The 26326-nt window shown below is 35.1% G+C and overlaps 1 protein-coding gene across 6 annotated transcripts in view; it reads right to left on the bottom strand.

Annotated features, from left to right (window-relative positions):
* Cfap47 (cilia and flagella associated protein 47) overlaps nucleotides 1-26326 on the bottom strand; it is a 424450-nt gene that overhangs the window by 246166 nt on the left and 151958 nt on the right. For 5 of the 6 annotated variants that reach the window (XM_058585745.1, XM_046465022.2, XM_058585744.1 and 2 more), the window contains 4 exons: nucleotides 25903-26124; nucleotides 18613-18694; nucleotides 17596-17724; nucleotides 8642-8834 (listed from right to left, as the gene is read on the bottom strand). In XM_058585745.1, coding sequence (XP_058441728.1) covers nucleotides 8642-8834; nucleotides 17596-17724; nucleotides 18613-18694; nucleotides 25903-26124 — 626 coding nt within the window. Of the gene's footprint in view, nucleotides 1-8641; nucleotides 8835-17595; nucleotides 17725-18612; nucleotides 18695-25902; nucleotides 26125-26326 lie in introns of those variants that run through there. The other variant, XR_009228697.1, reaches the window with a different exon arrangement.

The raw sequence follows: 26326 nt of genomic DNA, 5'->3' as shown, positions 1-26326 counted from the left end.
GATAAACTATAAACTAATAAGCTAATGGATACTCAACTATCTGGAATAAGGTAGAAAGTGTCTAAAACCTGCATGTTCCACTTTATTTATTTACTTATTCAACCAACATTGTTACTTGCTATAATCCAATGTGTCTTTCAGAATATATGTGTTGTAAATAATCTGGAATGCTATAGTGTAGGGAGGTGGGGGCCTTTTGGGATGTGTTTAGGTCATGACAGTTCCACCTTCTTTAATGGATTAATGTTGCTATAAAAGGCTTAGTGGATGGGGTTTGTCCCTTTTACCCTTCTGTTTTCTATGAAGACACAATATTCCTCCCCTTTGAAAGTATAGCACCAAAGTGCCATCTTGGCAGTACAGAGCAGCTTAACACAATACAGAAGCTGCTGGTGTCTTAACTTCAATGTATTATTGTCTAGAACTGTGAGAAATAAACTTATATTCTTTATAATTTATCCAGTCTCAGGTATTCTATTATAACAGCACAAAACTAAGTCTGCTATTTTTCAGTAAAAAAGGTAGGCTCTAGGAATACAGCACTGAAAAAAATAGATATCACCTCTAAAGGAGCCTATATTCTACTGAAAGAGACAGACAATAAACAGATACATGTGTTATGTTGTAAAGTGCTACTGAGAAAAAAAAAAAAAACACAACAGGGAAAGAGAAGGACCAAAGTATATGCCATTTTAGAGAGGGTGTTGGGAGAACTTCTCAGATAAGTTGACATTTCAGCAGTGACATGAATTAAATGAAAAAGAAAACAATGAAGAATTTGGGAAGATAATATTCTGGGCAGAAGGAACAGGAAGAACAAAGCCTTTGCAAAGGCATAGACCTCAAGTGCTAACAAACAAGAAAGGAACAAATGCCTATAATAAGTTATCTTAAAAAACACAACAAGTTTCTTAAAACTAACTTGTATGAACTATTCTGTTGATAAAAATATAAGCATAATTTTATAACAGGTTAGCTTATTAATTTCAATATATGTACATATTTTGTAACACTTTGTTAAAAGTGTCCACAGTTACCAAACTAATTTTTATGTATGTTTTCACAGGCCAACCTAATACTATTTGCACTCATGTGTGTGGGTGTGATGATGGGGATGGAGCCAAATATCTTGTGCATGCCAAGCAAGCACAGTAACACTGAAGAATATACCTCACCCCTATTTGCACCTCATTCTTCATATTTTTAACAGAAAAAAATAATCTTATAAAATATGGATCTTGAGTTTCATCATTTTAACTGGAAAAAAATTTCTATGTCTATTATTCTCAAAAAACAATATTTAAATATATCTTTCAATCTTCATGTCACCATGTTTTTAAAAATAATACCTTCAAGTTAAGAGCATCTTGTAATTCAAAGAATCTCATTTGAAATAAACCTCTTAATCTTTGCCTTAATTATAAAATTTGGATTAAACTCTGAAGGTTGAACATAGCAAAAAGTACTAGAATTTAAAATGAATCCTACTCTAAACACAACAGGTGTGCATGTATTTGGAAGAGGAGAGCTGAATTCAAGCTAAAGAAACAATGATCGATCAATACCAGTGGCGACATAAACAGTTGGTCTCCTGGTAGGGGGGGTGAGGCACAGACACCCGAGTCTCCTCAATTTGTCGTCGAGCCAGAGGGGAGGAGCCGGGCCGCCGCCAGCGCCCGGAGCAGGCCCAGTGGCTCGCCAGCGTGGTGACCGCGTGACCCCAATTGGAGAGGGGGCGGAGCGGAGCTGCCACCCGCACCCGCAAGGTGGGCAGACCCGCGACCCAGTGGTACATGGGCGTGGTAGGAGGGGCAGGGCAGAGCCGCCGTTCGTGCTTGCAAGGTAAACAGACCTGTGACAGACTGGCGGGTCAGGCCCAGTGGCCTGCCAGTGTGGTACACACGTCACCCCAACTGGAGTAGGGGCAGAGCAGATCCTTCTCCCACGCCCGGATCAGGCCCTGCTGGTGTGGTGGCCACGTGACCCCAATTGGAGTGGGGGCGGAGCGGAACCGCCACCCGTGCCCGCAGGGTGAGCAGACCTGTGACCAACCTACAGATCAGGCCCAGGGGTCCGCAGGCGTGGTAGGAGGGGCAGGGCAGATCCGCCGCCCGCGCCTCCAAGGTAGGCAGACCTGCAACAGACCGGCGGATCAGGCCCAGGAGCCTGCCGGCGTGGTACACACACCACCCTAATTGGAGTAGGGGCAGAGCAGAGTCGCCGCCCGTGCCAGGAACAGGCCCAGCGTCCTGCAGGCGGGGTAGTCACGACACCCCAATTGGAGTAGGGGCAGAGCAGAGCCTCCACCCGTGCCCGAAAGGTGGGCAGATCTGCGACCGACCAGCGGGACAGGCCCAGTGGCCTGCCGGTACGACAGACACGTCACCCCATTTGGAGTAGGGGCAGAGTAGAGCCGCCGCCCGCGCCTGCAGGGTAGGCAAACCTGCAACCGACCGGCGGATCAGGCTGGGTGGCCTGCCGGCGTGGTACACTCATCACCCCAATTGGAGTAGGGGCAGAACAGAGCCGCCGCCAGCGCCCAGAACAGGCCCAGTGACCTGCCGGCGTGGTAGCCACGACACCCCAATTGGAATAAGGAGAGAGCAGAGCCGCCGCCCGCGCCTGCAGGAAAGATACGCAAGCAGTATGAAAGGACAAGGAAAGAAAGGACCACAAGCAATGCAGGTCAACACAACTTTAGAAGAGGTAACGGCTGTAGCAGATGGAATGTCAGATAAAGAATTCAGGATATACATGCTTCAGATGATCTAGAGTATCAAGGAAGACATTAAACAGCAAAATCAGACAATGAAAGATCACTTCGACAATGAATTATGCAAACAAATCGAGGAAGCAAAGGATCAACTATACAGGGAGATAGAGGTTATAAAAAACAAACAAACAGAAATCCTAGAAATGAAGGAAGCAATAAACCAACTTAAAAACTCAATGGAGAATACTACCAGCAGAGTAGAACACTTACAAGATAGAACATCAGACAATGAAGATAAAGTATTTCAACTTGAAAAGAACATAGACAGCTCAGCAAGACTGTTAAGAAACCATGAGCAGAACATCCAAGAAATATGGGATAACATTAAGAGACCAAACTTAAGAGTCATTGGGATACAGGAAGGTACAGAGCTCCAAACCAAAGGAATGAGCAGTCTATTCAATGAAATAATACGAGAAAACTTCCCAGACTTGAAGAATGAGACAGAATCCCAAATCCTAGAAGCCTACAGGACGCCGAATGTGCAAAATCATAAGAGATCCACACCTAGACACATTATAATGAAGATGCCCAACATACAGCATAAGGAGAGAATTTTAAAAGCTACAAGAGAAAGGAAGCAGATTACATTTAGGGGTAAGCCAATCAGGATAACAGCTGATCTTTCAACACAGACTCTGAAAGCTAGAAGATCCTGGAATAACATATTTCAAACACTGAAAGAAAAGGGGTTCCAACCAAGAATTGTGTATCCAGCGAAATTAAGCTTCAGGATGGAAGATGAAATTAAAACCTTCCACGATAAACAAAAGTTTAAAGAATTCGCAGCTAGAAAACCATCTCTTCAAAACATCCTCGCCAAAGCATTACAGGAAGAGGAAATGGAAAATAACAATGAAAACCAACAGTGGGAGGTAGGACAGTAAAGGGGGGGGAAATAATCAAAGAGGAAAACAAACCATGTTTAGTAACAGAAATAAACAAATATGGCTGGAAGAACAACCCATATCTCAATAATAACCCTAAATGTTAATGGCTTAAACTCACCAATTAAGAGACACAGGCTAGTAGAATGGATCACAAAACAAGACCCAACAATATGCTGCCTAGAGGAGACGCATTTGATAGGAAAAGACATACATAGACTGAAGGTGAAAGGTTGGGAAAAATCATATCACTCATATGGACTTCGGAAACAAGCAGGAGTGTCCATACTCATATCAAATAAAATACATTTCAAGCCTAAGTTAATCAAAAGGGATAAAGAGGGACACTACATACTGCTTAAGGGAACCATACACCAACAAGACATAACAATCATAAATATTTATGCCCCAAACAATGGTGCAGCTATGTTCGTCAAACAAACTCTTCTCAAGTTCAAGAGTCTAATAGACCACCATACCATAATCATGGGAGACTTCAACACACCTCTCTCGCCACTGGACAGATCTTCCAAACAAAAGTTGAATAAGGAAACTATAGAACTCAATAACATTATTAATAACCTAGACCTAATTGACATATATAGAGTATACCACCCAACATCAAGCAGTTACACTTTTTTCTCAGCAGCACATGGATCCTTCTCAAAAATAGATCATATATTATGTCACAGGGCAACTCTTAGACAATATAAAGGAGTAGAGATAATACCATGCATCTTATCTGATCATAATGGAATGAAACTGAAAATCAACGATAAAAGAAGGAAGGAAAAAGCATACATCACTTGGAGAATGAACAATAGTTACTGAATGATCAATGGGTTATAGAAGACATCAAGGAGGAAATTAAAAAATTCTTAGAGATTAATGAAAACACAGACACAACATATCGGAATCTATGGGACACATTGAAAGCAGTTCTAAGAGGAAAATTCATTGCTTGGAGTTAATTCCTTAAAAAAAGAAAAAAACAACAAATAAATGATCTCATACTTCATCTCAAAATCCTTGAAAAAGAAGAGCAAAACAACAGCAAAAGAAGTAGAAGGCAAGAAATAATTAAAATCAGAGCTGAAATTAATGAAATCGAAACAAAAGAAACAATTGAAAAAATTGACAAAACTAAAAGTTGGTTCTTTGAAAAAAAAAAAATCGACAGACCCTTAGCCATGCTAGCGAAGAGAAGAAGAGAGAGAACTCAAATTACTAGCATACGGGATGAAAAAGGCAATATCACAACAGACACTTCAGAAATACAGAAGATAATCAAAAACTATTTTGAATCCTTATACTCCAATAAATTAGAAGATAGTGAAGGCATAGATAAATTTCTTAAGTCATATGATCTGCCCAGATTGAGTCAGGAGGATATAGAAAACCTAAACAGACCAATATCAATTGAGGAAATAGAAGAAACCATAAAAAGACTACCAACTAAGAAAAGCCCAGGACCGGATGGGTATACAGCAGAATTTTACAAAACCTTTAAAGAAGAACTAATACCAATACTTTTCAAGCTACTTCAGGAAATAGAAAAAGAGGGAGAACTTCCAAATTCATTCTATGAGGCCAACATCACCCTGATACCTAAACCAGACAAAGATATTTCAAAGAAAGAAAACTACAGACCAATATCTCTAATGAACCTAGATGCAAAAATCCTCAATAAAATTCTGGCGAATCGGATACAAAAACATATCAAAAAAATTGTACACCATGATCAAGTAGGATTCATCCCTGGGATGCAAGGCTGGTACAATATACGGAAATCAATAAATGTTATTCACCACATCAATAGACTTAAAAATAAGAACCATATGATCATCTCGATAGATGCGGAAAAAGCATTCGACAAAGTACAGCATCCCTTTATGTTCAAAACTCTAGAAAAACTAGGGATAACAGGAACATACCTCAATATTGTAAAAGCAATCTATGCTAAGCCTCAGGCTAGCATCATTCTGAATGGAGAAAAACTGAAGGCATTCCCTCTAAAATCTGGAACAAGACAGGGATGCCCTCTCTCTCCACTTCTCTTCAACATAGTTCTCGAAACACTGGCCAGAGCAATTAGACAGACGAAAGAAATTAAAGGCATAAAAATAGGAAAAGAAGAACTTAAATTATCACTATTTGCAGATGATATGATTCTATACCTAGCAGACCCAAAAGGCTCTACAAAGAATCTATTAGAGCTAATAAATGAATTCAGCAAAGTGGCAGGATATAAAGTCAACACGAATAAATCAAAGGCATTCCTGTGTATCAGTGACAAATCCTCTGAAATGGAAATGAGGACAACCACTCCATTCAAAATATCTTCAAAAAAAATAAAATACTTGGAAATCAACCTAACAAAAGAGGTGAGAGACTTATACAATGAAAACTACAGAACCCTAAAGAGAGAAATAGAAGAAGATCTTAGAAGATGGAAAAATATACCCTGTTCATGGATAGGCAGAACTAACATCATCAAAATGGCGATATTACCAAAAGTTCTCTATAGGTTTAATGCAATGCCAATCAAAATCCCAACGGCATTTCTTGTAGAAATAGAGAAAGCAATCATGAAATTCATATGGAAAAATAAACGACCCAGAATAGCAAAAACAATGCTAAGCAGGAAGTGTGAATCAGGCGGTATAGCGATACCAGACTTCAAACTATACTACGGAGCAATAGTAACAAAAACAGCATGGTACTGGTACCAAAACAGGCGGGTGGACCAATGGTACAGAATAGAGGACACAGAAACCAATCCACAAAACTACAACTATCTTATATTTGATAAAGGGGCTAAAAGCATGCAATGGAGGAAGGATAGCATCTTCAACAAATGGTGCTGGGAAAACTGGAAATCCATATGCAACAAAATGAAACTGAATCCCTTTCTCTCGCCATGCACAAAAGTGAATTCAAAATGGATCAAGGAGCTTGATATCAAATCAGAGACACGCCGTCTGATAGAAGAAAAAGTTGGCTACGATCTACATACTGTGGGCTCGGGCTCCAAATTCCTCAATAGGACACCCATAGCACAAAAGTTAATAACTAGAATCAACAAATGGGACTTACTCAAACTAAAAAGTTTTTTCTCAGCAAAAGAAACAATAAGAGAGGTAAATAGGGAGCCTACATCCTGGGAACAAATCTTTACTCCTCACACTTCAGATAGAGCCCTAATATCCAGAGTATACAAAGAACTCAAAAAATTAGACAATAAGAGAACAAACAACCCAATCAACAAATGGGCCAAGGACCTGAACAGACACTTCTCAGAGGAGGACATACAGTCAATCAACAAGTACATGAAAAAATGCTCAACATCTCTAGCTGTCAGAGAAATGCAAATCAAAACCACCCTAAGATACCATCTCACTCCAGTAAGATTGGCAGCCATTAGGAAGTCAAACAACAAGTGCTGGCGAGGATGTGGGGAAAAGGGTACACTAGTACATTGCTGGTGGGACTGCAGATTGGTGCAGCCAATTTGGAAAGCAGTATGGAGATTTCTTGGAAAGCTGGGAATGGAGCCACCATTTGACCCAGCTATTCCCCTTCTTGGTCTATTCCCTAAAGACCTAAAAAGAGCATGCTACAGGGACACTGCTACATCACATCGATGTTCATAGCAGCACAGTTCACAATAGCAAGACTGTGGAACCAACCTAGATGCCCTTCAATAGACGAATGGATAAAAAAAATGTGGCATTTATACACAATGGAGTATTACTCTGCATTAAAAAATGACAAAATCATAGAATTTACAGGGAAATGGATGGCATTAGAGCAGATTATGCTAAGTGAAGCTAGCCAATCCCTAAAAAACAAATGCCAAATGTCTTCTTTGATACAAGGAGAGTAACTAAGATCAGAGTAGGGACGAAGAGCAGGAGAAGAAGATTAACATTTAACAGGGATGAGAGGTGGGAGGGAAAGGGAGAGAGAAGGGAAATTGCATGGTAATGGAAGGAGACCCTCAGGGTTATACAGTGGAGGGGGTAGAGAGAGAGGAGGGGAGGGGAGGGGAGAGGTGGGGAGGGGGGAGGTTGGAGGATGGGAAAGGCAGCGGAGCACAACAGACACTAGTATGGCAATATGTAAATCAATGGATGTGTAACTGATGTGATTCTGCAATTTGTGTATGGCGTGAAGGTGGGAGTTCATAACCCACTTGAATCAAAGTGTGGAATATGATATGTCAAGAAATTTGTAATGTTTTGAACAACCCACAATAAAAAATTAAAAATAAAAAAAAAATAAACAATGATCATACACAGTGTAAACACTACAATCGATGCTTATGACTAAGAAAAAGTGCACTATATTAGCGATTAGGATTTTCAAAAAGAGTTTAAGGCTCCTGGGATAAAAATTGATAGAGTATCATCTTGCAAGTCAGAATTAGAGAGTGCCCACTGGGGCTGGCCCATCTATGAATACTTACATATCTCAATGTTTGGATCTAACATAACCTACCCTCCAAAAAATAAATGAAGCATTATTGCACTTAAGTGATGTCCAGTATATCCTCATATGACATGCAAGATGATTCCTCATCAAATTTTACTTGATCTCAACTAATTATGTACAAGATTTTAACACTGTCACCTAAATTTAATACTTCATATATAGCTAAAAATGCTAGCAACAATATTAGTACTATCTTTCATTTTCAGAATGAAAATGAAATGAAATGAAATTTATATATTTCAAATATATATATATATATATATATATATATATATATATATATAATTTATTCTTCAAGATAAATGAAGAAAGCATCTTTTATTATTTCATCTTGAAGATGTTGAAAAGACATCCTTTTTGCAGAACCAAGAATAAATGCTGGAGTTAGGTCTTGAATCCATGGATTCCAAGTATGGTTTCATGGCTCCTTTTATGTTGTCACATAACAATTGGCAATGATTTATTTAAAGAAAAAATAACTTTTTACCTTTCTGACAGTTTTCCCATATAATATGTCGAGTATTCTCATAATTTGTGTTTAACCAACTTAGCAGAATCCTCTCGGAACTAGAATATATATTGCTGGATATGAAAGTAGGATTGATTATTGGTGTATTTTTCACATGTATGTGGGGTGCATTACTGCTACAATATGGTGTAACTCGGGATAGGACCAGAACCTGAAATTGGAAAGAAAGAGACAACTTTTCTCAGATTAAATAGAAAATTAACAAAATAATATTTGATGAGTAATAAAAGATGATGGGTAAATGAATGTACCAGTATTTTCTGGCTAAATTTAACCATTCTGGAGTAAGACATGTATGCCACTTATGTATATATGCATGTTCATTTAGAGTTCCCAACATTTTTCTTTTATAGCATTTATTCAATAAGGCACCATACTACACAATTTAAAAGAAACGTTACTAATTAAAAAATAACTACCTTTGACTACAGATGTTAGAATGATAATTCATTTAAAACACAAGAATTTAAAATGCTTTTTTAAAATCTCTTTACTACATCAGGAATAAAAATTAAAAATTTGAGCCAGGTATTGTGAAACATACCTGTAATCCCAGCATCTCAGGAGGCTGAGGCAGGAGGATTGCAAGTTCAATGCTAGCCTCAGCAACTTAGTGAGGCCCTAAGCAACTAAATGAGACTGTTTCAAATTAAAAATAAAAAGAGGTGGAGATATAGCTCAGTTGCAAACCATCTCTGGGTTTGATCTCCAGTACCCACCCCCACCAAAAAAAAATTAAAAATCAAAGTAGTAAGTTATTCAGTCAAAACTGATTTTCAAATTGATACATATTGGAGAGGTCTGTTTTTAAGATGATAAAGTGCATACAATTTTATAATTCGACATATTTTCATCCTATACCATGAAGATTAGCATATTTATATCACATTGCCATTTACAACATGCACACCACATGTTATCATGAAATAATTTATCTGGATATAAATACATAATATTAAGTGAAAGATTCTGTGTCTGATTAGTAGAGCACAACAGCCAAAGTCTACTCAAAGTTACACATTTTTATTGTTACTTTTCAGTTATATATGATAGTAGAGTCTATTTTGACATTTATACGGGCATAGGACCCTATTCTTGTAGTGGTGAGATTCACTATATATATATATACATAGGAAAGTTATGTCAGATTCATTCCACTATCTTTCCTTTTCCTATTCCCCTTCCATGCCCTTCATTCCCCTTTGTCTAATCTACTGAAATTCTATTCTTCCCCTCCCTCACTAATTGTGAGTTAGCTTCCACATCTCAGAGAAAACATTTGACCTTTGGCTATTGGGAATTGGCTTATTTCACTTAGCACAATAGTCCCAATATCCATCCATTTACTGGCAAGTGTCATAAAGTCATCCTTCTTAATGGCTGAGTAATACTCCATTGTGAATATATAACACAATTTCTTTATCCTTTCATTTGTTGAAGGGCACTGATGTTGGCTCCATAGCTTAGCTATTGTAAGTTGTGCTGCTATAAACAGTGATGTGGTTTCATCACTATAGTATGCTGATTTTGAATCTTTGGCTACATACTGAAGAGTGGGATAACTGGGTCAAATGGTGGTTCCATTCCTAATTTTGGGGGGAATCTCCATACTGCTTTCCAGAGTGGTTGCACAAATTTGCAGTCCCACATGCAATGTGAGTGGACCCTTTCCTCACATCCTCATCAACATGTATTGTTCCTTATATTCTTGATAATTGCCATTCTGGCTGGAGTGAAATGAAATCTCAGTATAGTTTCAATTTGCATTTCTCTAATTGCTAAAGATGTTGAACATTTTTTTCCATATATTTGTTGAATCTGTTTAGTTCCTTTGCTCATTTACTGTTTTTTTTTTTTGGGGGGGGGGGGGTGGAATTAGACCAGAAACCCTGCACTTACTGGAAGAAAATGTAGCCCACACTCCAACATGCTGACTTAGGAACTGATTTCCTTAACAAGACTCCTAAACTGATTTCCTTAACAAGACTCCTCAAGTGCAAAATGTAAAATAAAAAATGAATGGGATGGCATAAAACAAACTTCTACAGAGCAAAGGAAACAATAAAGAGCATGAAAAGAGAGCCTACAGAATGGAAAAAAAATTTTGCCAACTGTATCTCAAACAGGGCATTAATTTTTAGGATATACAAAGAACTCGTAAACCTTAACACCAAAAACTCCCTGAATAACTTAATCAATAAATAGACAAAGGAACTAAACAGGCACTTCTCAAAGTTATACTTTAACTTGCCATTTGGCACAGATTCTAATCTGCTACCTAGAACATACACACTATATATATCTAGATATCTAGATAGATATATAGATAGATATACATACACACAAACACACAATATTAAGACATTGTGAATGAAGAAGTCAGAATGTGGTTTACATTACAGTACACATTACAAGCTCAGCTCATTGTTTCATACCAGATATTTAATAGATAGTTCTCCAGTGACATGGGTGTGAAGACCATAGTTTGAGTGACATATGTTATAGATATATACTGGAGGTATCCTGTTCATATTCACCCAGCATTCACTTCTACATTACGAAAACTGATTATTATGAACACCTTCATATACTTGCAGGAAGAATTTTTTAATTGCATATTGGAGCACATGTAACCAGCAGAAAGCAAGCCCAGAGTGCCAAAGCATAATGAGCCCAGAAGTAGACCCAACACAAAAAGGTCAGGGAACTGGTAGTTAAATACTCTGGCTTCCTCATCACTGCATTGGGATAAATCTCAGATGTGTTCTAAAATGTCTCCCCTAAAACTCTGCTGGGACTGAGCCTCAGTTGCCCATGATAAAACCTGATTGAAATCACGTGTTATTAGCTTAATTATATTCTCTATTTCAGTTCCCTACTCTACTACTCTTGCTTCTTGACATCACTCTGAAGCAAACTAAATGAACTCAAATATTTTTCTCAGAGTCTGCTTCTAGGAGACTCCAACCTAAAAAGCATTTTTGTAGTCTAGAATGTTAATTATAACTTTGAAAAAAAGTGCTCACTTCTTTATGTAGTATATATCCATACTACTACATAGTATCTCAAATAACTACAGTTTAAAAAATATTAAGATATTTATGACAATCCTAAAACTGTTCTTTTCTTTTTTATTATGGGAAATAGTTTAAAATTTCATCAAAAATCCATTACTGAGTGTTGAATATTTATTTGGTGTATGTCTAGAGAGAATAGCCATCCACAAATGTGAATTGCACCACTTTTGGCATTTTTAAGAGAAGTGTAACAAAATTACCTTCTCCTTTTATTCTGGCAGTTATGTGATCTAGAACTCTTAAGTTTCAAATGTCATATACTATAAAAATACTAAATGCCTTTGAAAAGGACTCCCATCCCTTTCTAGGGAATATTAAATGATGAATTATCTCAGTCCAGCCAACGAAATAAATGTTTCAGGCTAATAACCTGAGCTGGCACAGGATTCATCTGTCATCTGTCACCTCTACTCCGCAAATGAGGCAAGATCTGCAAATGACCCTTGACTAAGAACACAAATTTAATGATGGACCCACATGGAGCACAGATGTAACGTTTAATACAGAAAGAACCACCATCCAGAGTACTTAATTCTACCGAAGGGCTTTTGAAACTATTCGTAGTGAAAGACCTGCTAGTTTTGACTCTGCCACAGAATGATAGTTCTGTCAAATATTTCAAAAATAAATTGCCAGAAAAACAAAATATATAATAAATTCATGTATAAAGCATATGACCTCATCTCAAGCAAACCAAATGCACCATGGAAAAGCATATGACCTCATCTCAAGCAAACCAAATGCACCATGGAAAAGCATTTCTATTTATTACTTAATATCCAAACCACATAATACATGAGCTGAAGGAAAGGAATGAGAATTACAGAAGACACAATTCTTTGTTAGCTGTCTGCTAATACATGAAGTTTATATAAATCAGTTTCAGTGATTTATACTTAGGAAATGCTTTCCTGCTATCACAAAACATTGTCTACACATCCAATTTTGTTAAATGTCTGATTCAAGAAATGTGATAAACAGTAGTTTGGCCACGTGATAGATTAGAGTCCTTAGCTATGTCACAATGGAGCATATTGAAGACAAAAATAAAATGACAAAATTATTATTGATAATATGTATGTACATATATTGATTGCTTCTCCACCACTGCCATATGCTCTTCCATTTCCACATGAATTTTGGTATTCTATTTGGCTTATTGTTTCTTAATGACTTTTTAAAAAAATATTGTCTTCAATGTATTGGCATAGAAAACAGATGACAATTTTCATATTTAAGTTGCCCATAAATCCCTAGATATTTTAGACAATTGCAATAGTTGGATTTCTCCTGAAGAATCATCTTGAATACAACTAGGTTGACTAGAAGGAAAGAATCAATAGCCAGCTCATGACATTCCTTTTAGACTTAGAAGTGCCTAATATTTTAACATGGGGTTTAAATCTCTTTACATCATTAACTCAAGGAATTGACAAAAATAAATTTATAGGAGATCCAAGTTAATTGAGGGTCCAGATGAGGATCATATACAGGATCAAGAACTCATAACTCAGGGTCAAGATATTGAATTAAGTAATGAGGATGCTGCCATACTAGAAAATTGAAAGGTCTTCACATTTAAATGTTTCCCTACATTGAAATGACCCAGGCCCACTAGGCCCTAACTTTTGTGAACATTTCAGTCTTGGGTGTAGAGTGAGTGCAACACTTAAGCTATGCCCTGAGCCACAAGAACCCTGCATTGTTGTTGCTGTGCATTTATTTACCTATCTTGTGTAATTTCTTAAGCTAAGTTAATGTGTCACAATATGAAGTCTACAATATATCCTACATTTGATTAACCAAACAAACCTAAGACCATATGGCTGGTGAAGCAGAGTAGGCCTATGCAACTGATGATGCAAAAGGTAATATTCCTAGCATATATTTGTCTATGGGAAAGACAATTTAGAAACTAGTAACCAATCAGCATTAGACTGAATTTTCCCATAGTCTTTGTGCCCATAAGAGGGAAATTTTCTTGAAGATTTAAAGGACATTGGCATGTTCAGATATGGCTGGGCAAAGTAGATTTTAAAATGTCATATGTAATATGGACTATTACTGTGTTACAATAAAGATGAAAACCAAAGCACATGCAGGAAAAATTCCTCTATCCAAATCTCAAGTATATGGACAAATCCTCATTGAGGCAAGACTGAAAATATATAATTCAAAACCATGGTTCTTGCATATGTAAATACTCTGAGCTACAATCCTTGGTATCAAAGTTAACTTCCTTCTTTTTTTAAAAAAGGGAGAGAGAGAGAGAGAATGAATTTTAATATTTATTTTTTAGTTTTCAGCGGACACAACATCTTTGTTTGTATGTGGTGCTGAGGATTGAACCCTAGCCGCATGCATGCCAGGCAAGCGCGCTACTGCTTGAGCCACATCCCCAGCCCTAACTTTCTTCTTAATTTATAAATATTTGTGTACTTTAAGTCAGAGTCTATTTGCTTTTATTTTATAGAAAAGTTTAATAAGTCTGCATATCTAGTTTCTTAGACCACAACAAAACGAATAGGAAAATGAACTACTAAAAGTACGCACATTGATAACAGCAATAAAAAGCAGGAGAGACAACAGTCACATGCCAAGAGAATGAAGAAAAACTATTAAAAACTAAAAAAATAAAAATGAGTCATGTGGTTATCACTGTACCTAGGAAATGCAAATGCAATTCTGGATAATGACTGTAGATTTGTCATCTTGTCCACCTTCAGCAACAAATATTCCAATATTATATTATACAAATTTTGAACCAATTTGAGAAAAAGGTTTAGTCAGAAAGACTACTTCTCTTTGTCTGAAAATACTAAAATATTTGATAGAATCATGCTACTATTTTTAAAAAGACCTTATAACAGAAAATGCACTGGAAACAAATGAATAAATGAATTGATAAAAATTATTCAGATGTTTGTTTCTGATCATTTTTTCAGTCTTCTGTAAACACATCACATTCATATCTTTTAGCACATACAGAGTCATCCTTAATATTCATTTGAGATCCTTATTTATATTAACATTTAGAACAACATTCTGACTTTAAGTGTTTCTGTTGGTTCTGTTAGTTCACTTTTTGTATGTTTCAGTAATCCAATATTTAGCCACCAATGCATTTTTGTGACTTGGGAATATCATGCAGGAAAATAGCTATAATTCAAAATGCAGGTTTAACACACAGAAGTAATAAATGATACACAATTAAATTGGGCAAAATAACCTATAACCTGTATCTAACTATTGGACAAGAAGAAATGAAAAATGTAGTCCTAGTATACATGCATGAGTTCAAGGAATATAACAGTCAGAACCTAAGTGAACTTGTGAAAATCAGAACCTTCCATTTCTAACCTGTGAAACGTATCTAAACAACATTGTTTTCTTTTTTCATGTGAAATCACCAATTCATTTCTAATTTAATCTAGTGTCTGGAGTTACCCATGATTTAGACACAGTTTATGGAGAAATACAGCTCTGCAGATGGTTTTATTCATTCCTATAACTTTACCATAGGATGAATGAAAAATCCCAAATTTGTGTTGCCACCAGATCTCTCCAGACTAATGAATATGCCACCCTGGTAATTATGCAGGGCTCTTCAAACACAATAGGAACAAAATTAATTTACCATGTCTTCTCGCCCTGTCACACCTTCTGCCTCCCCTCCCAAATCCTGTTCTTTTTTCTTGTCTTGTATTTCAGGGACTAGATTCAAACTCCTCTCAGTATCCAAGCAAGAATTCCACAGTTATTTTTTACTTCTGTGATTCCATCAATTCTAAAGATCTAGCCATTCAGAAGACTCTATTGAGTTTTATTTGTAATATTCATTAAAGTTGCCATTGCCTCATCATTCCTACTATTACCAGAATTCCCATTTGGGTCATAGCACCTGATGCTGAAACACATCCCCCAACAGTTTCCATACTTTACCACAGTGATATCTCTAGAAGGCAAAGCTTATTATGTCACCCTTGTGTTTACAACCCTTCAATAGTTCTGTACAATCTCAGCATAATATCTAAAAAGTCCAGATTCCTTAGATTGGCTTATGTAGTAGCAAAAATTCTTCCTCTGAGCAAACTTTAGTTAAGCTCCTGAACTTTCTTTTAGGTAATTTGTGAGTATCTGGTAAAATCCAGTTTTACTAACACCCCTGCTAAATCCACTTAGGACAGATCTCCCACCCTCAATGTCTGATCACTATTGACATCTGACTTGGTTCTGAATCTTTCACTATTTCCCCAGGAGATGTTTAATCACCCTGGCCTGTTTTAAGCAAGAATCCTGTTGAGCTGGTTTAGCCAGAATCCCCTCTTGCTGCAGATTCTTCCTGATAGTCTTTATCTACTAGCTGACTCCATCTTGTTCTTTTACTATGAATTTCCACTTTCCCATGCTGTACTCAGAATTTAGCCCAATCTTTTTCTGCTATTAGAAAATCACACTGCAGTGGTCCCTGTACATATCCTACTGGTTCCAAATAAAGTTTGCCCTACTTTGCTTTACTAAGTGCCATTACCACTCCCTTCACACAAATCATATTACCTCTCTCCAAGTTTGTCTCACCTTGCTTAGCAAATTCCTAGTCATATTTAAGAGTTCAATGCCCTTAAATTTATGCTCCTCTCTATGTGAAATCATTTGTAGTTTCTTTGTCTTTCCCTATCTTAGCATTTGTTCATTTCCTTCTAATTATTCATTTAGTTGCTTATAACCTCCTCCAGATCATATTTGAGGAGACAGATCATATCAATTTTACTCAGATATTCCCTGAGCCTGGTATAGAGTCTCGGCCACAATAGTTGTTGAATAAATTCATTCAACAAATATTTGTTGAGCATATATTATGCACCTGACATTCTATTAAATTCTGCATTTACAAGTGATGCCTGATATCTAAATCCACATAGATAACTGATTGGGAAAGATGGATTAAACAAATTAAATATACAAATGATTGTGTGAATGAATGAATAAGTAAATAAAATTCATAAGCCAACATTATGTCTAATTTCCCCCCAAAAATAGTGAATTTGCCACTCTTTGGCTTTAGATTTGCTCCTTCCATTAGTGGGTAAGAATGGAACCTGCTGTCTGTAGATTGAGACCTCTGAAACCATGAGCCACCAAATAAGCGTTTCATCCTAAGATTATTCTGGTCAGATGTTTTAGTCACAGCAGTGAAAAAGCTGACTAAATCAGAGTTGGAAGGCATAATTTAATGTATGTTCATCTATCTATAAATGTAATTTTGCTAGAAGTAAATTTTGAGAATCTCATTAAAACTGGACTTGCCTTCAGCTATGTGAACCCTAATGAGTATCACTCCAGAAAAACTTAATGGTGTACTGTGTATAAGAGGCAGAAAATATAATTTTCAGTACTGTTTATTTAGGTCTTCTAGTTAATACCAGAATATGCTTGTAGCTGCCCATTCCAGAGATTATATTTCTCAACTTTCCTTGAAGATACCCATGTTGATATGACTAAATTCACATCAGTATGTGAAAAGGGAAATGACACATTTTTCAGGTGACATCCTTTAAAGGTATCTCCTTGCCCTCTATTACTCCTTTACCTACTCTTTGTTCTGAGAAATTAGACCCATAGATGAAAGCCTAGTAGTGGGGATGGAAGGGAAACTCCTAGCTCCAAATCACTCATTTCTCAATATTTATACAGAAGAAAAAAAACTTACATTACTTTAGCCACTGTATTTTTAAATCTTTTATAACAGCATTACTTACACTTTAAATAACACTATTTAACACTAGTCATGTGAATTAACTGAAAAAGAGCAGCAAACAAGAGTGGAAGTATTACCTTGTATATTTGAAGAAATACATCTGTCCATGCCCGTTTACTCCAGTCTTCAAACTTATCCATATCTATAATAACAGAACACTTTTCCTTAGATGCACAAGAACTCAGAGGCGTGGTATTACTGGAAGACTTTAAGAAACAAAATGTTACAAGATAAATTAAAATGCAAGGCAATATACATCTAAAATTTTAACCACTCAGCGTAGGATTTTTTTTTAACAGCAAATTTTCTTGCCCTTTTTATATATTCATCAAGAGCTCTAATTTCCAACGTACCAATATTAGAAACTATCAACACAGGTAACTTTCCAGAGCATACAGTCCCTTATTTAGGTGATAGATATATTCACCCAATGCATTTATTAGCTCCCTCTATAGTAGAAGTAGCAGAACAAGATGCAAAATTCTCCTGAAACCTGAGCCCAGATGAAGCCACACCCTTTGGATTAGCTAGAGGAACTCAGCATGGTGCTAAACAACAGGTACCTGCTTTTCTTCTCATGTCATATGGTAAGCATAGTGACAGTGACAAAACTAAAGCACATTTACCTAAAAGCCTTCAGAATCCTCAAAATCAATTCCCTTTCTCTATAGGTTTTCATCAAGTGAATTGTCTACTTTAAGAAAACTATGCATTTATTGCTTAACTTCTCTCTATTCTCCCTTAAAACAGAAGAAAGGAAGTGACAAGTGGTGGTGAAATTGTCATTTGAAACTCTTTCTTTGTAATGTATACATTCTAAAATTTTAAGAACACGAATTACATAAGTTCACACCATTTTTCCTTTGTAAATCCCCCTCCAAAGCAATGAAAAGTTATGTAATCATTTTTGCATAGGAATCACATATTTTTAGATCAATGTAGAGACATACAAAAATCATCTGTCTAAAGAAGCTTAAACCTTAGTATATTTTATACATAAAAATCTGAACTCTAAAATGAAATCTTTAAAAAATCCAAATATCCATACATTTAATAATACATATAGATTGGTTCTAGAAATTATATTCTCTTACTGATATTTCAAGCCACTTCTTATAATCTTGGGGTTCAAGCAGAAATTCTGGCAGTACATGAGAAATACATCCTCCCTGAGAACTAAGATTATAAAAGAAAACCCAAATTATGATATTATAATACACATTTGTACTGACTTTCAGTTAAATTATTCCAATGTCATACTTTTTTATATTTGTTGGTTTGATTTTCAAATTTAAAATTTGTATTATTAATTTTTAAAACTTCCCTTAATAATGAAATGATGTTTCCTTTAAAGAAACTGATTAATGAGTAAGAACTTACAAAGTAACTATAATCATATTGTCTATGCATATAAGCTAACCAAACATTAAGAGTCATATGACTTGGTCCTTGTAGTCAGTGCAGTAACCTTTTTTATTGTCATTGTAACATTACAGATTTTTAAAAAATCTGGAAAAATTTTGACTACAACAAAGCTAGTAATAGATCATTAGTCATATAATATTTATTGAATGGCTATCAGAACACAGGTCTGAATACAGAAAACTCCAAATATAAAGTAATCCATAACCTATTTTTTCTCCAAAAGGAGTATGCAAATATTGGGAAATCTTTTATTTTGCAAATGTATGATGTATATCTGAACCAGTAAATACGTTATATAATACAGTTAAAATAATGAATGCATATATGTGTACAACTTACTACATTAAGATTTATATATGTATATATACTTTTGTACTCTAAAGTTTTAAAGATAATTTTATGTAAACTCTTCATATTAATGTCTATAATCACCAGAGCCACTACAGAAACCCAGTACAGTTTTGTGAAAAGTGTTTCCAAATAAAGATTTGGGAGTTTAGATCCAGCTCATTTATTGAACATACACCTCCACTCATCAATAATGGATTTAACAGAGAAGAACGTCTATAGTGCTTAATTCAGGAGGCACCTTCAGTACTTTATGGTTGATTACTGAAAAGCGAGGAAAAGAAAAAGGAGAAAAGAGGCTTAAAGATGATGCTGAAAACTCAAATCCTGAAGATAGAAAGATAAATGAGATGAGAGATGTTAAGAAGGAAACTTCTGTCGGCATGGAAGCAGGGGGCAGAGTTCTGCAGCTGTTCAGTGTGATGTGGCACTTGGTCAGTCTAAGCTAGTGGAGGAAATCTACTGCCTACACGAAGCTCCTTTGTTTGGAAATCAGTCATCCTTTCTCTTTGATTGTCACACAATTCCTATCCTCATGTACAAATTATCATTATGTTTGAGTTATTAGAGTAGTACACAAAATTTTATTTTAATGTAACACTGCTCTTCAGCAAGTACTGTCAACCTAAAGCCTACATAAGAATGCAATGACGTAATGTCCCTATTAGCTGGAAATCCTGTACAGTGCAACAAAGGCAGACCACTCAGAAACATATGAAGAAACTGAATACTTTCTTGTAACCAAAGCCAAGACAGGATTTCACATGAGGGTTGTTGCTTTTGTTGTTGTTTTATTGTTTTGTCTGTGCATATGTGTGTGTGTGTGTGTGTGTGTGCAGTGTGTGGTGGTGGGGATGAAACCCAGAGCCTAGCACATGCTAGGCAAATGCTCAATCACTGAGAACATTCCAGCACCCAAGACAGGATTTCAGAAGAAAGTGATTACTTCTATCAAATGCTATTGAGAGCTTAAGGAAAATGATGAGGGAACCATTAAAACAGAAGTTTCTTGAGAAGGGGGCCATATGTCATTCATTTGAGTATTTATATAGTGTGTAGCAGAAAGTAGACCTTGGTAAAAGTTCAGGGTGAAAAATATAATCAACACTTGCTTTCTTTTCTTTTTTTTTATTCTGAATCTATCTCAAGGCCTGCTTTCATGAATCCATAAGACAGTATTATCTTTACATTTTTCAGTAGATTTTATATCTGGAAGGTAGCTTTTACTAGAGAATTTTCATTAATAATTTATTCTGTTACACTTTTACACACTAGGTTTTTCTAATGTATTTCCACATTTAGAGTGTTCAAAATAAATTTACATGCCATGAGTTATAAATTCAAAGCTTAATCTTCAAAAATTAGCTTTGTAAAAAATTCTAAAAATCTTTAAGAATTAATTTCTATATATTGCATAAAGTGATATTTAACTCGTGTAAAAGTCCTCAACCACTATGTCATCAAATTTAATTGGAAAGCTAATAGCATTTATGACTATTTTGAATTTTAATACATTTATTTCCAGCATAAAACACATATACATATCTTGAATTAATGACCCCATTTTATTAACCATACTGCCGCTTTCTAAATGTTAAGTAATTTTATCACACTCAACATATCCTTATAGGCATGTATTTGCTGATAAAGAACAAATAAATCTGAATGTCTTAGCTTTAATGCCAAAATCATTCTTCCATGCCTGCATCTTCACATCATAAAATGTCAAAACAGAAACAACTCCTGTTAATGTCAACACTACTGGCAGATATGCCAAGAAGAATACAACTAAATAACACAATATTCATAAGTACCATAAAGTATAATAATGCTATCACAAAATTGTTTAATTTCAAAAACATACATATCATAAGGATTTACATGAGTATTTAAAACTTCTTTTGCTCCTGTTTTATATTTCATTAGATTTTAACCACACAAATAACTTGCAGAAATTAATGCATCTAAATTTTTACCTGATTGAATTACTGGGCTTACCTCATTTGATCAATCTTTAAGTATCAAAAGTAGGAAATGAAAAATCAAAAGAAAATTTGTGTGCTTTATATCTTAAACATAAAAATTTCAACAAACTTTCTCCCATCATATCTATTTAATGTAAGGACATATTTGATAAAAACTGGTTCTCTGACATTTTCAGGTCAATAGGATATTCATTTCTAATATAAAAGTATTTTTTAATAAAAAACTATTTTAGCAACAATGATATCACCTCTAGACAGTTCTCAGAATATCACTAATGACTAATTATATTGGAATAATATAAGAATACAACCTTAGAGCATACTGCATTGCATTTAAATCAACAATAATTATAATATTCCATGTCATGTAATGCATATTTGACTACTTATAACTGTTTTATTAATCATATAACTTTGGGAATTATTATTCTTGACTTTACAGATTTTGACCTTGTACAGGGTCACATCGGCACAAAAGAGCTAGAATATAAAGCTTGCATCTACTTGATTAAAAAACCATGTTCTTTTAGCTCAGTTCAGTGTACTCTTGCAGAATCACATATTAGATTGTTGCTTGAAATATATTCATTCTTTGATTCAATTATATTAAATAATATTACATAATGCTTATACATTAGTAAGAAGGGTATGAAGTTTTTAAATATAAAAAAATAAAAACCACAAGTGGAATTAAAGTTATCTATAAGGGATATGAGTTGCTTTTTCTAAATGTATTTATTTTTGGTGAATGAATTATTTATTTGAAAACTCAATGGAATTAAAAAATAAGTTATAGTAATTTTATATTCTTATAATGTCTTACTTTATAGTTTGAATATGGGACACATTTTATTCATACTATGCTTCTGTTTTAGTTTTAAAATATGCAAATTATAAATAAAATTTATTTTTTCTAATTAAAATGAATCATGTTATAAAATTATTAATCACAAATAAGCAAAATTATATCAAAGAATATTAATCTTTGTTGTGGTCTTCCCTAAATAAATACAATAGGCAGAGTAGCTAAAACAGAAATTTATTTTCTTTACAGATGGCCACCTTTTTCAATGAGTCTTTACTAAGAGTTTTGAGAGAAAGACTTTCTTCTTCTTCTTATAAAGATATACCATTCCTACCAGATTAACACCCCAACCTTATGACATAATCTAACCTTAATAACTTCTTTAAAAGTCTTAATGCCAAATGTCTTCTTTGATATAAGGAGAGTAACTAAGAACAGAGTAGGGAGGAAGAGCATGAGAAGAAGATTAACATTAAACTGGGATGAGAGGTGGGAGGGAAAGGGAGAGAGAAGGGAAACTGCATGGAAATGGAAGGAGACCCTCAGGGTTATACAAAATTTCATACAAGAGGAAGTGAGGGGAAAATAATACAAGGGGGAGAAATGAATGACAGTAGAGGGGGTAGAGAGAGAAGAGGGGAGGGGAGGGGAGGGGAGGGGGGATAGTAGAGGATAGGAAAGGCAGCAGAATACAACAGACACTAGTATGGCAATATGTAAATCAATGGATATGTAACTGATGTGATTCTGCAATTTGTATACGGGGTAAAAATGGGAGTTCATAACCCACTTGAATCAAAGAGTGAAATATGATATATCAAGAACTATGTAATGTTTTGAACAACCAACAATAAAAAAAAAATTAAAAAAAAGTCTTATCTCCAAATGCAGTCATATTGGGGGTTAGGGGTTCCACATGTGAATTTGGAATGGGGCACAACTTAGTCCATAAAGGCACAGATTACAAGAAAAATAAGATTATTACAAATATGCTCATGAAATCTATTATAAAATATAATATCTGATTACATAATATTTTTATAATACAACATATATGGTATTTTAGTTGTCTGTCCCCCCAAATTCATGTTAAAACCATAAACTTCAGTACCTCCCAATGTGACTGTACTTAAGTTAGGGTCTTAAAGAAGTGACGAATGTAAAAAGAAATCATTACAGTGATTTCTTTTTACATTCATCAACCAATATGGTTGATGTCCTAATAGTAAGATGAAGTTTGAACACACAGAAACACTAGATTCATATGTACACAAAGGAAAGAATATTTGAGGATACAGTAAGAAGAGGTCCTTGGCAAGGTAAGCAGACTGCTCTCTGAAGAAAATAAAACCTGGTGAAACTTTGATCTTGGCCTTTGGTGGTGGAGAATGGGGACTGAAATGGAGTGAACTAAATTCCATGCATGTATGATTTTGTCAAAATAAACCAAACTACTATGGATGACTATAATGCTCTTTTAAAAAAAGATGTACCTTAAAAACAAAAGAAAGAAAGAAAGAAAGAAAGAAAGAAAGAAAGAAAGAAAGAAAGAAAGAAAGAAAGAAAGAAAGAAAGAAAGAAAGAAATTAATTTAGTGGACATTGACCTCATTTTGACTCTGGGCTTTAAAGACACCAGATGAATTAGATGTGCTAAGATGCTCATAAATTAGTGAGATCGACTGTCCCAATGATGAGGCAGTGGAGTTAAAAATGATTTACATAATTCCAGTTGGGCTATTTTTCTATAACTGATATAATCTTTCACATTCTCTCATCTAGATTATGTATAGAGGAATAGAGAGGAAATGAAAACTTTCATCTTCATATATCTTTGCCTTTTTTTTGTTTTATAACCACTACAGTTTTGTTAAGGTAATTCTGTTCTTTTGATAAATACTTAAAATTTCAGCATCACATCTCTAATTCAAGATGGCATTTGGGAAGATGTAGATGAAAATTCACTGCCAAGTAAATAAAGCTTCAACTCCAGGCTTCTTTACATTCATGATACCTTCTAAAACCATGAATCTATTATTATTTTAAAAGAGGGCCCCAATTGTACAAGAGCCTCTCAGAACATGTATTAGCTATATATTTGGGTTAACATAAGATAGGGGAGAGGGATCTGTGTATCTGTACATATAAAGGTCTATTACTGCTTTTCTTGATCCTTGGTCTCTTCAAAAATGTCCCCTTTCTGCTGGGAACCTATTAGTCATGTGATCATATATTGTTGATGTCTAAGATGGGGATCTCATGTCTGTTTTTTTTTTTTGGACCAGGGATAGAACTCAGGGGCACTTGACCACTGAGCCACATCCCCAGCCCTATTTTGTATTTTATTTAGAGACAGGGTCTCACTGAGTTGCTTAGGGCCTCACTAAGTTGCTAAAGCTGGCTTTGAACTTTCGATCTTCCTGCCTCAGCCTCCTGAGACCCCTGGGATTACAGGCGTGGGCCACTGTGCCTTGCGTTCTCATGTCTCTTAACTCCACCAAGGATCAAGAGGTCCCCATCACTGACTCTGTCACTTCCCTTTGTCAAATATTTGTAATTTATATTATAACTTCAGAGCCAGCCATCTGCCACTCTTCTTCCTCTTCAGTGGGGTGGGTCCCTCTAGTGTTCTATCATGGCAACTTTCATGACAAGCTACCTGGGTTTTGAACTAAAGTCATTTTCAGTGACTTAGAAACTACTGGCATTATTGCAAGTCAAAAGGAGTCTAAGCCAGTTTGAACTAGTACTATGATAGTGAGTCTAATAAATGAAAAAAAAATATTTTGTTCAGAACTATGTCCAATACATAGTACTGCTAGAGACTCAAAAAAATCCTGACTTGTAAATAAAAGAACTGAATGTCAAATCTTTCATTTGCATTCAAGCTCTAAGAATCTACTTGACCTTCATTGCCAATCCTTAATAAGATAGATGAATATCTCTGGCCAACTGTGGGACAGATTCTATAAACAAAGATACAAAAGTACATTAATATATTTCAAGATAAATTAACACTATAATATAAATAATTATGAGTTACCAATGCTATTTTGGTGATGAAAGAACATGAAAGTAATAACACTGCCTATGGATATAGGGCATTTTAGTGAACAAGGGTGCTATAAATGCAGGCAAAAGAAGCAATATAAATTCAGCAGTCCTCCTCTCAGACTTTTAATATATGCTGCTCTTCTATTTTTGGCCACTTGCCATTCAATCTCTGTAGAGGAACATAGACGTTATGATGACACATATTTTCTCCCATAGTTTATACTAACCATTTGTGAAATTTTTGCCTGCCTATTATTTTAATATCCAAGACTTTATTAATGGAAATGAAAAGTTCACAGTATCCATAATACATTAACAGTTATCTGAGAAACAAAGATTACTGGTTTCATTCCTCTTTTGCTCAGTGCTTTTAGATATGTGCAATAGATCAGAATTTTAAAAATAAGGTCATAGACCAGCACTATCAGCATTACCTTGTAACTTGTTATAAATGCCAAGTAACATCATAAACTCCATAGGTAAGGGCCAGCAAATTGTTTTAACAAGTTCTACCAGTGATTTGGATGAATTATAATAAAATTTGAGAATGAATGCCTTAGATTGTAAATCCAAAATATTATGGAATGATTATTTTCTATTAACTAGTATGAATTTTTCTATGATGTATATTACAGGGTGTATAACAATAAATATTTGGTTAAAATACAAGTAATTTCAAAATCAGTCTATCAATCTATTTACCTATTTATCTATCTATCCTCCTAAGCCATAATTAGAAGCTTAAATTAAGCACATTCATGCTCTTACTTGAGAAATTCCAGAAGTGAGGAATGTTGCAAATGCAGTTGAGTTATTCTTTCAGGGTTATCCATGGGTAAAGATTGACTTGAATTAATTCCAGGTGGCATTCTTCCACTCAAGTGGAGCAGCACATCATAAATAGTCTTATTATATTTGGTAAAATCATTCTGCCTGGCATATTTCTTGGATGATGAGGTTGATGAGTAAAATTGTATTTTTTGTACATCCCTATAGAGAAAAGACTTTAAGTTAAATTTTGTTTTGAAATTTTACACTATAAAACAAAACATGCCCAATAACTAAATAAAATCCTATTAAAATCAACTACATAAGAAATTCCTAATTAGAATAAGTTATATTCCATGTATGTATAATAGGTAAAAATACACTCTATTATATATATTCCATGTATGTATAATATATTAAAATA

This window comes from Marmota monax, unplaced genomic scaffold, assembly GCF_021218885.2.
Source record: "Marmota monax isolate L192 unplaced genomic scaffold, Marmota_monax_Labrador192_F-V1.1 WCK01_AAM20220418_F8-fsc00158, whole genome shotgun sequence".
NCBI classification, from domain to species: domain Eukaryota; kingdom Metazoa; phylum Chordata; class Mammalia; order Rodentia; family Sciuridae; genus Marmota; species Marmota monax.
This window is presented reverse-complemented; position numbering and strand designations above follow the sequence as displayed.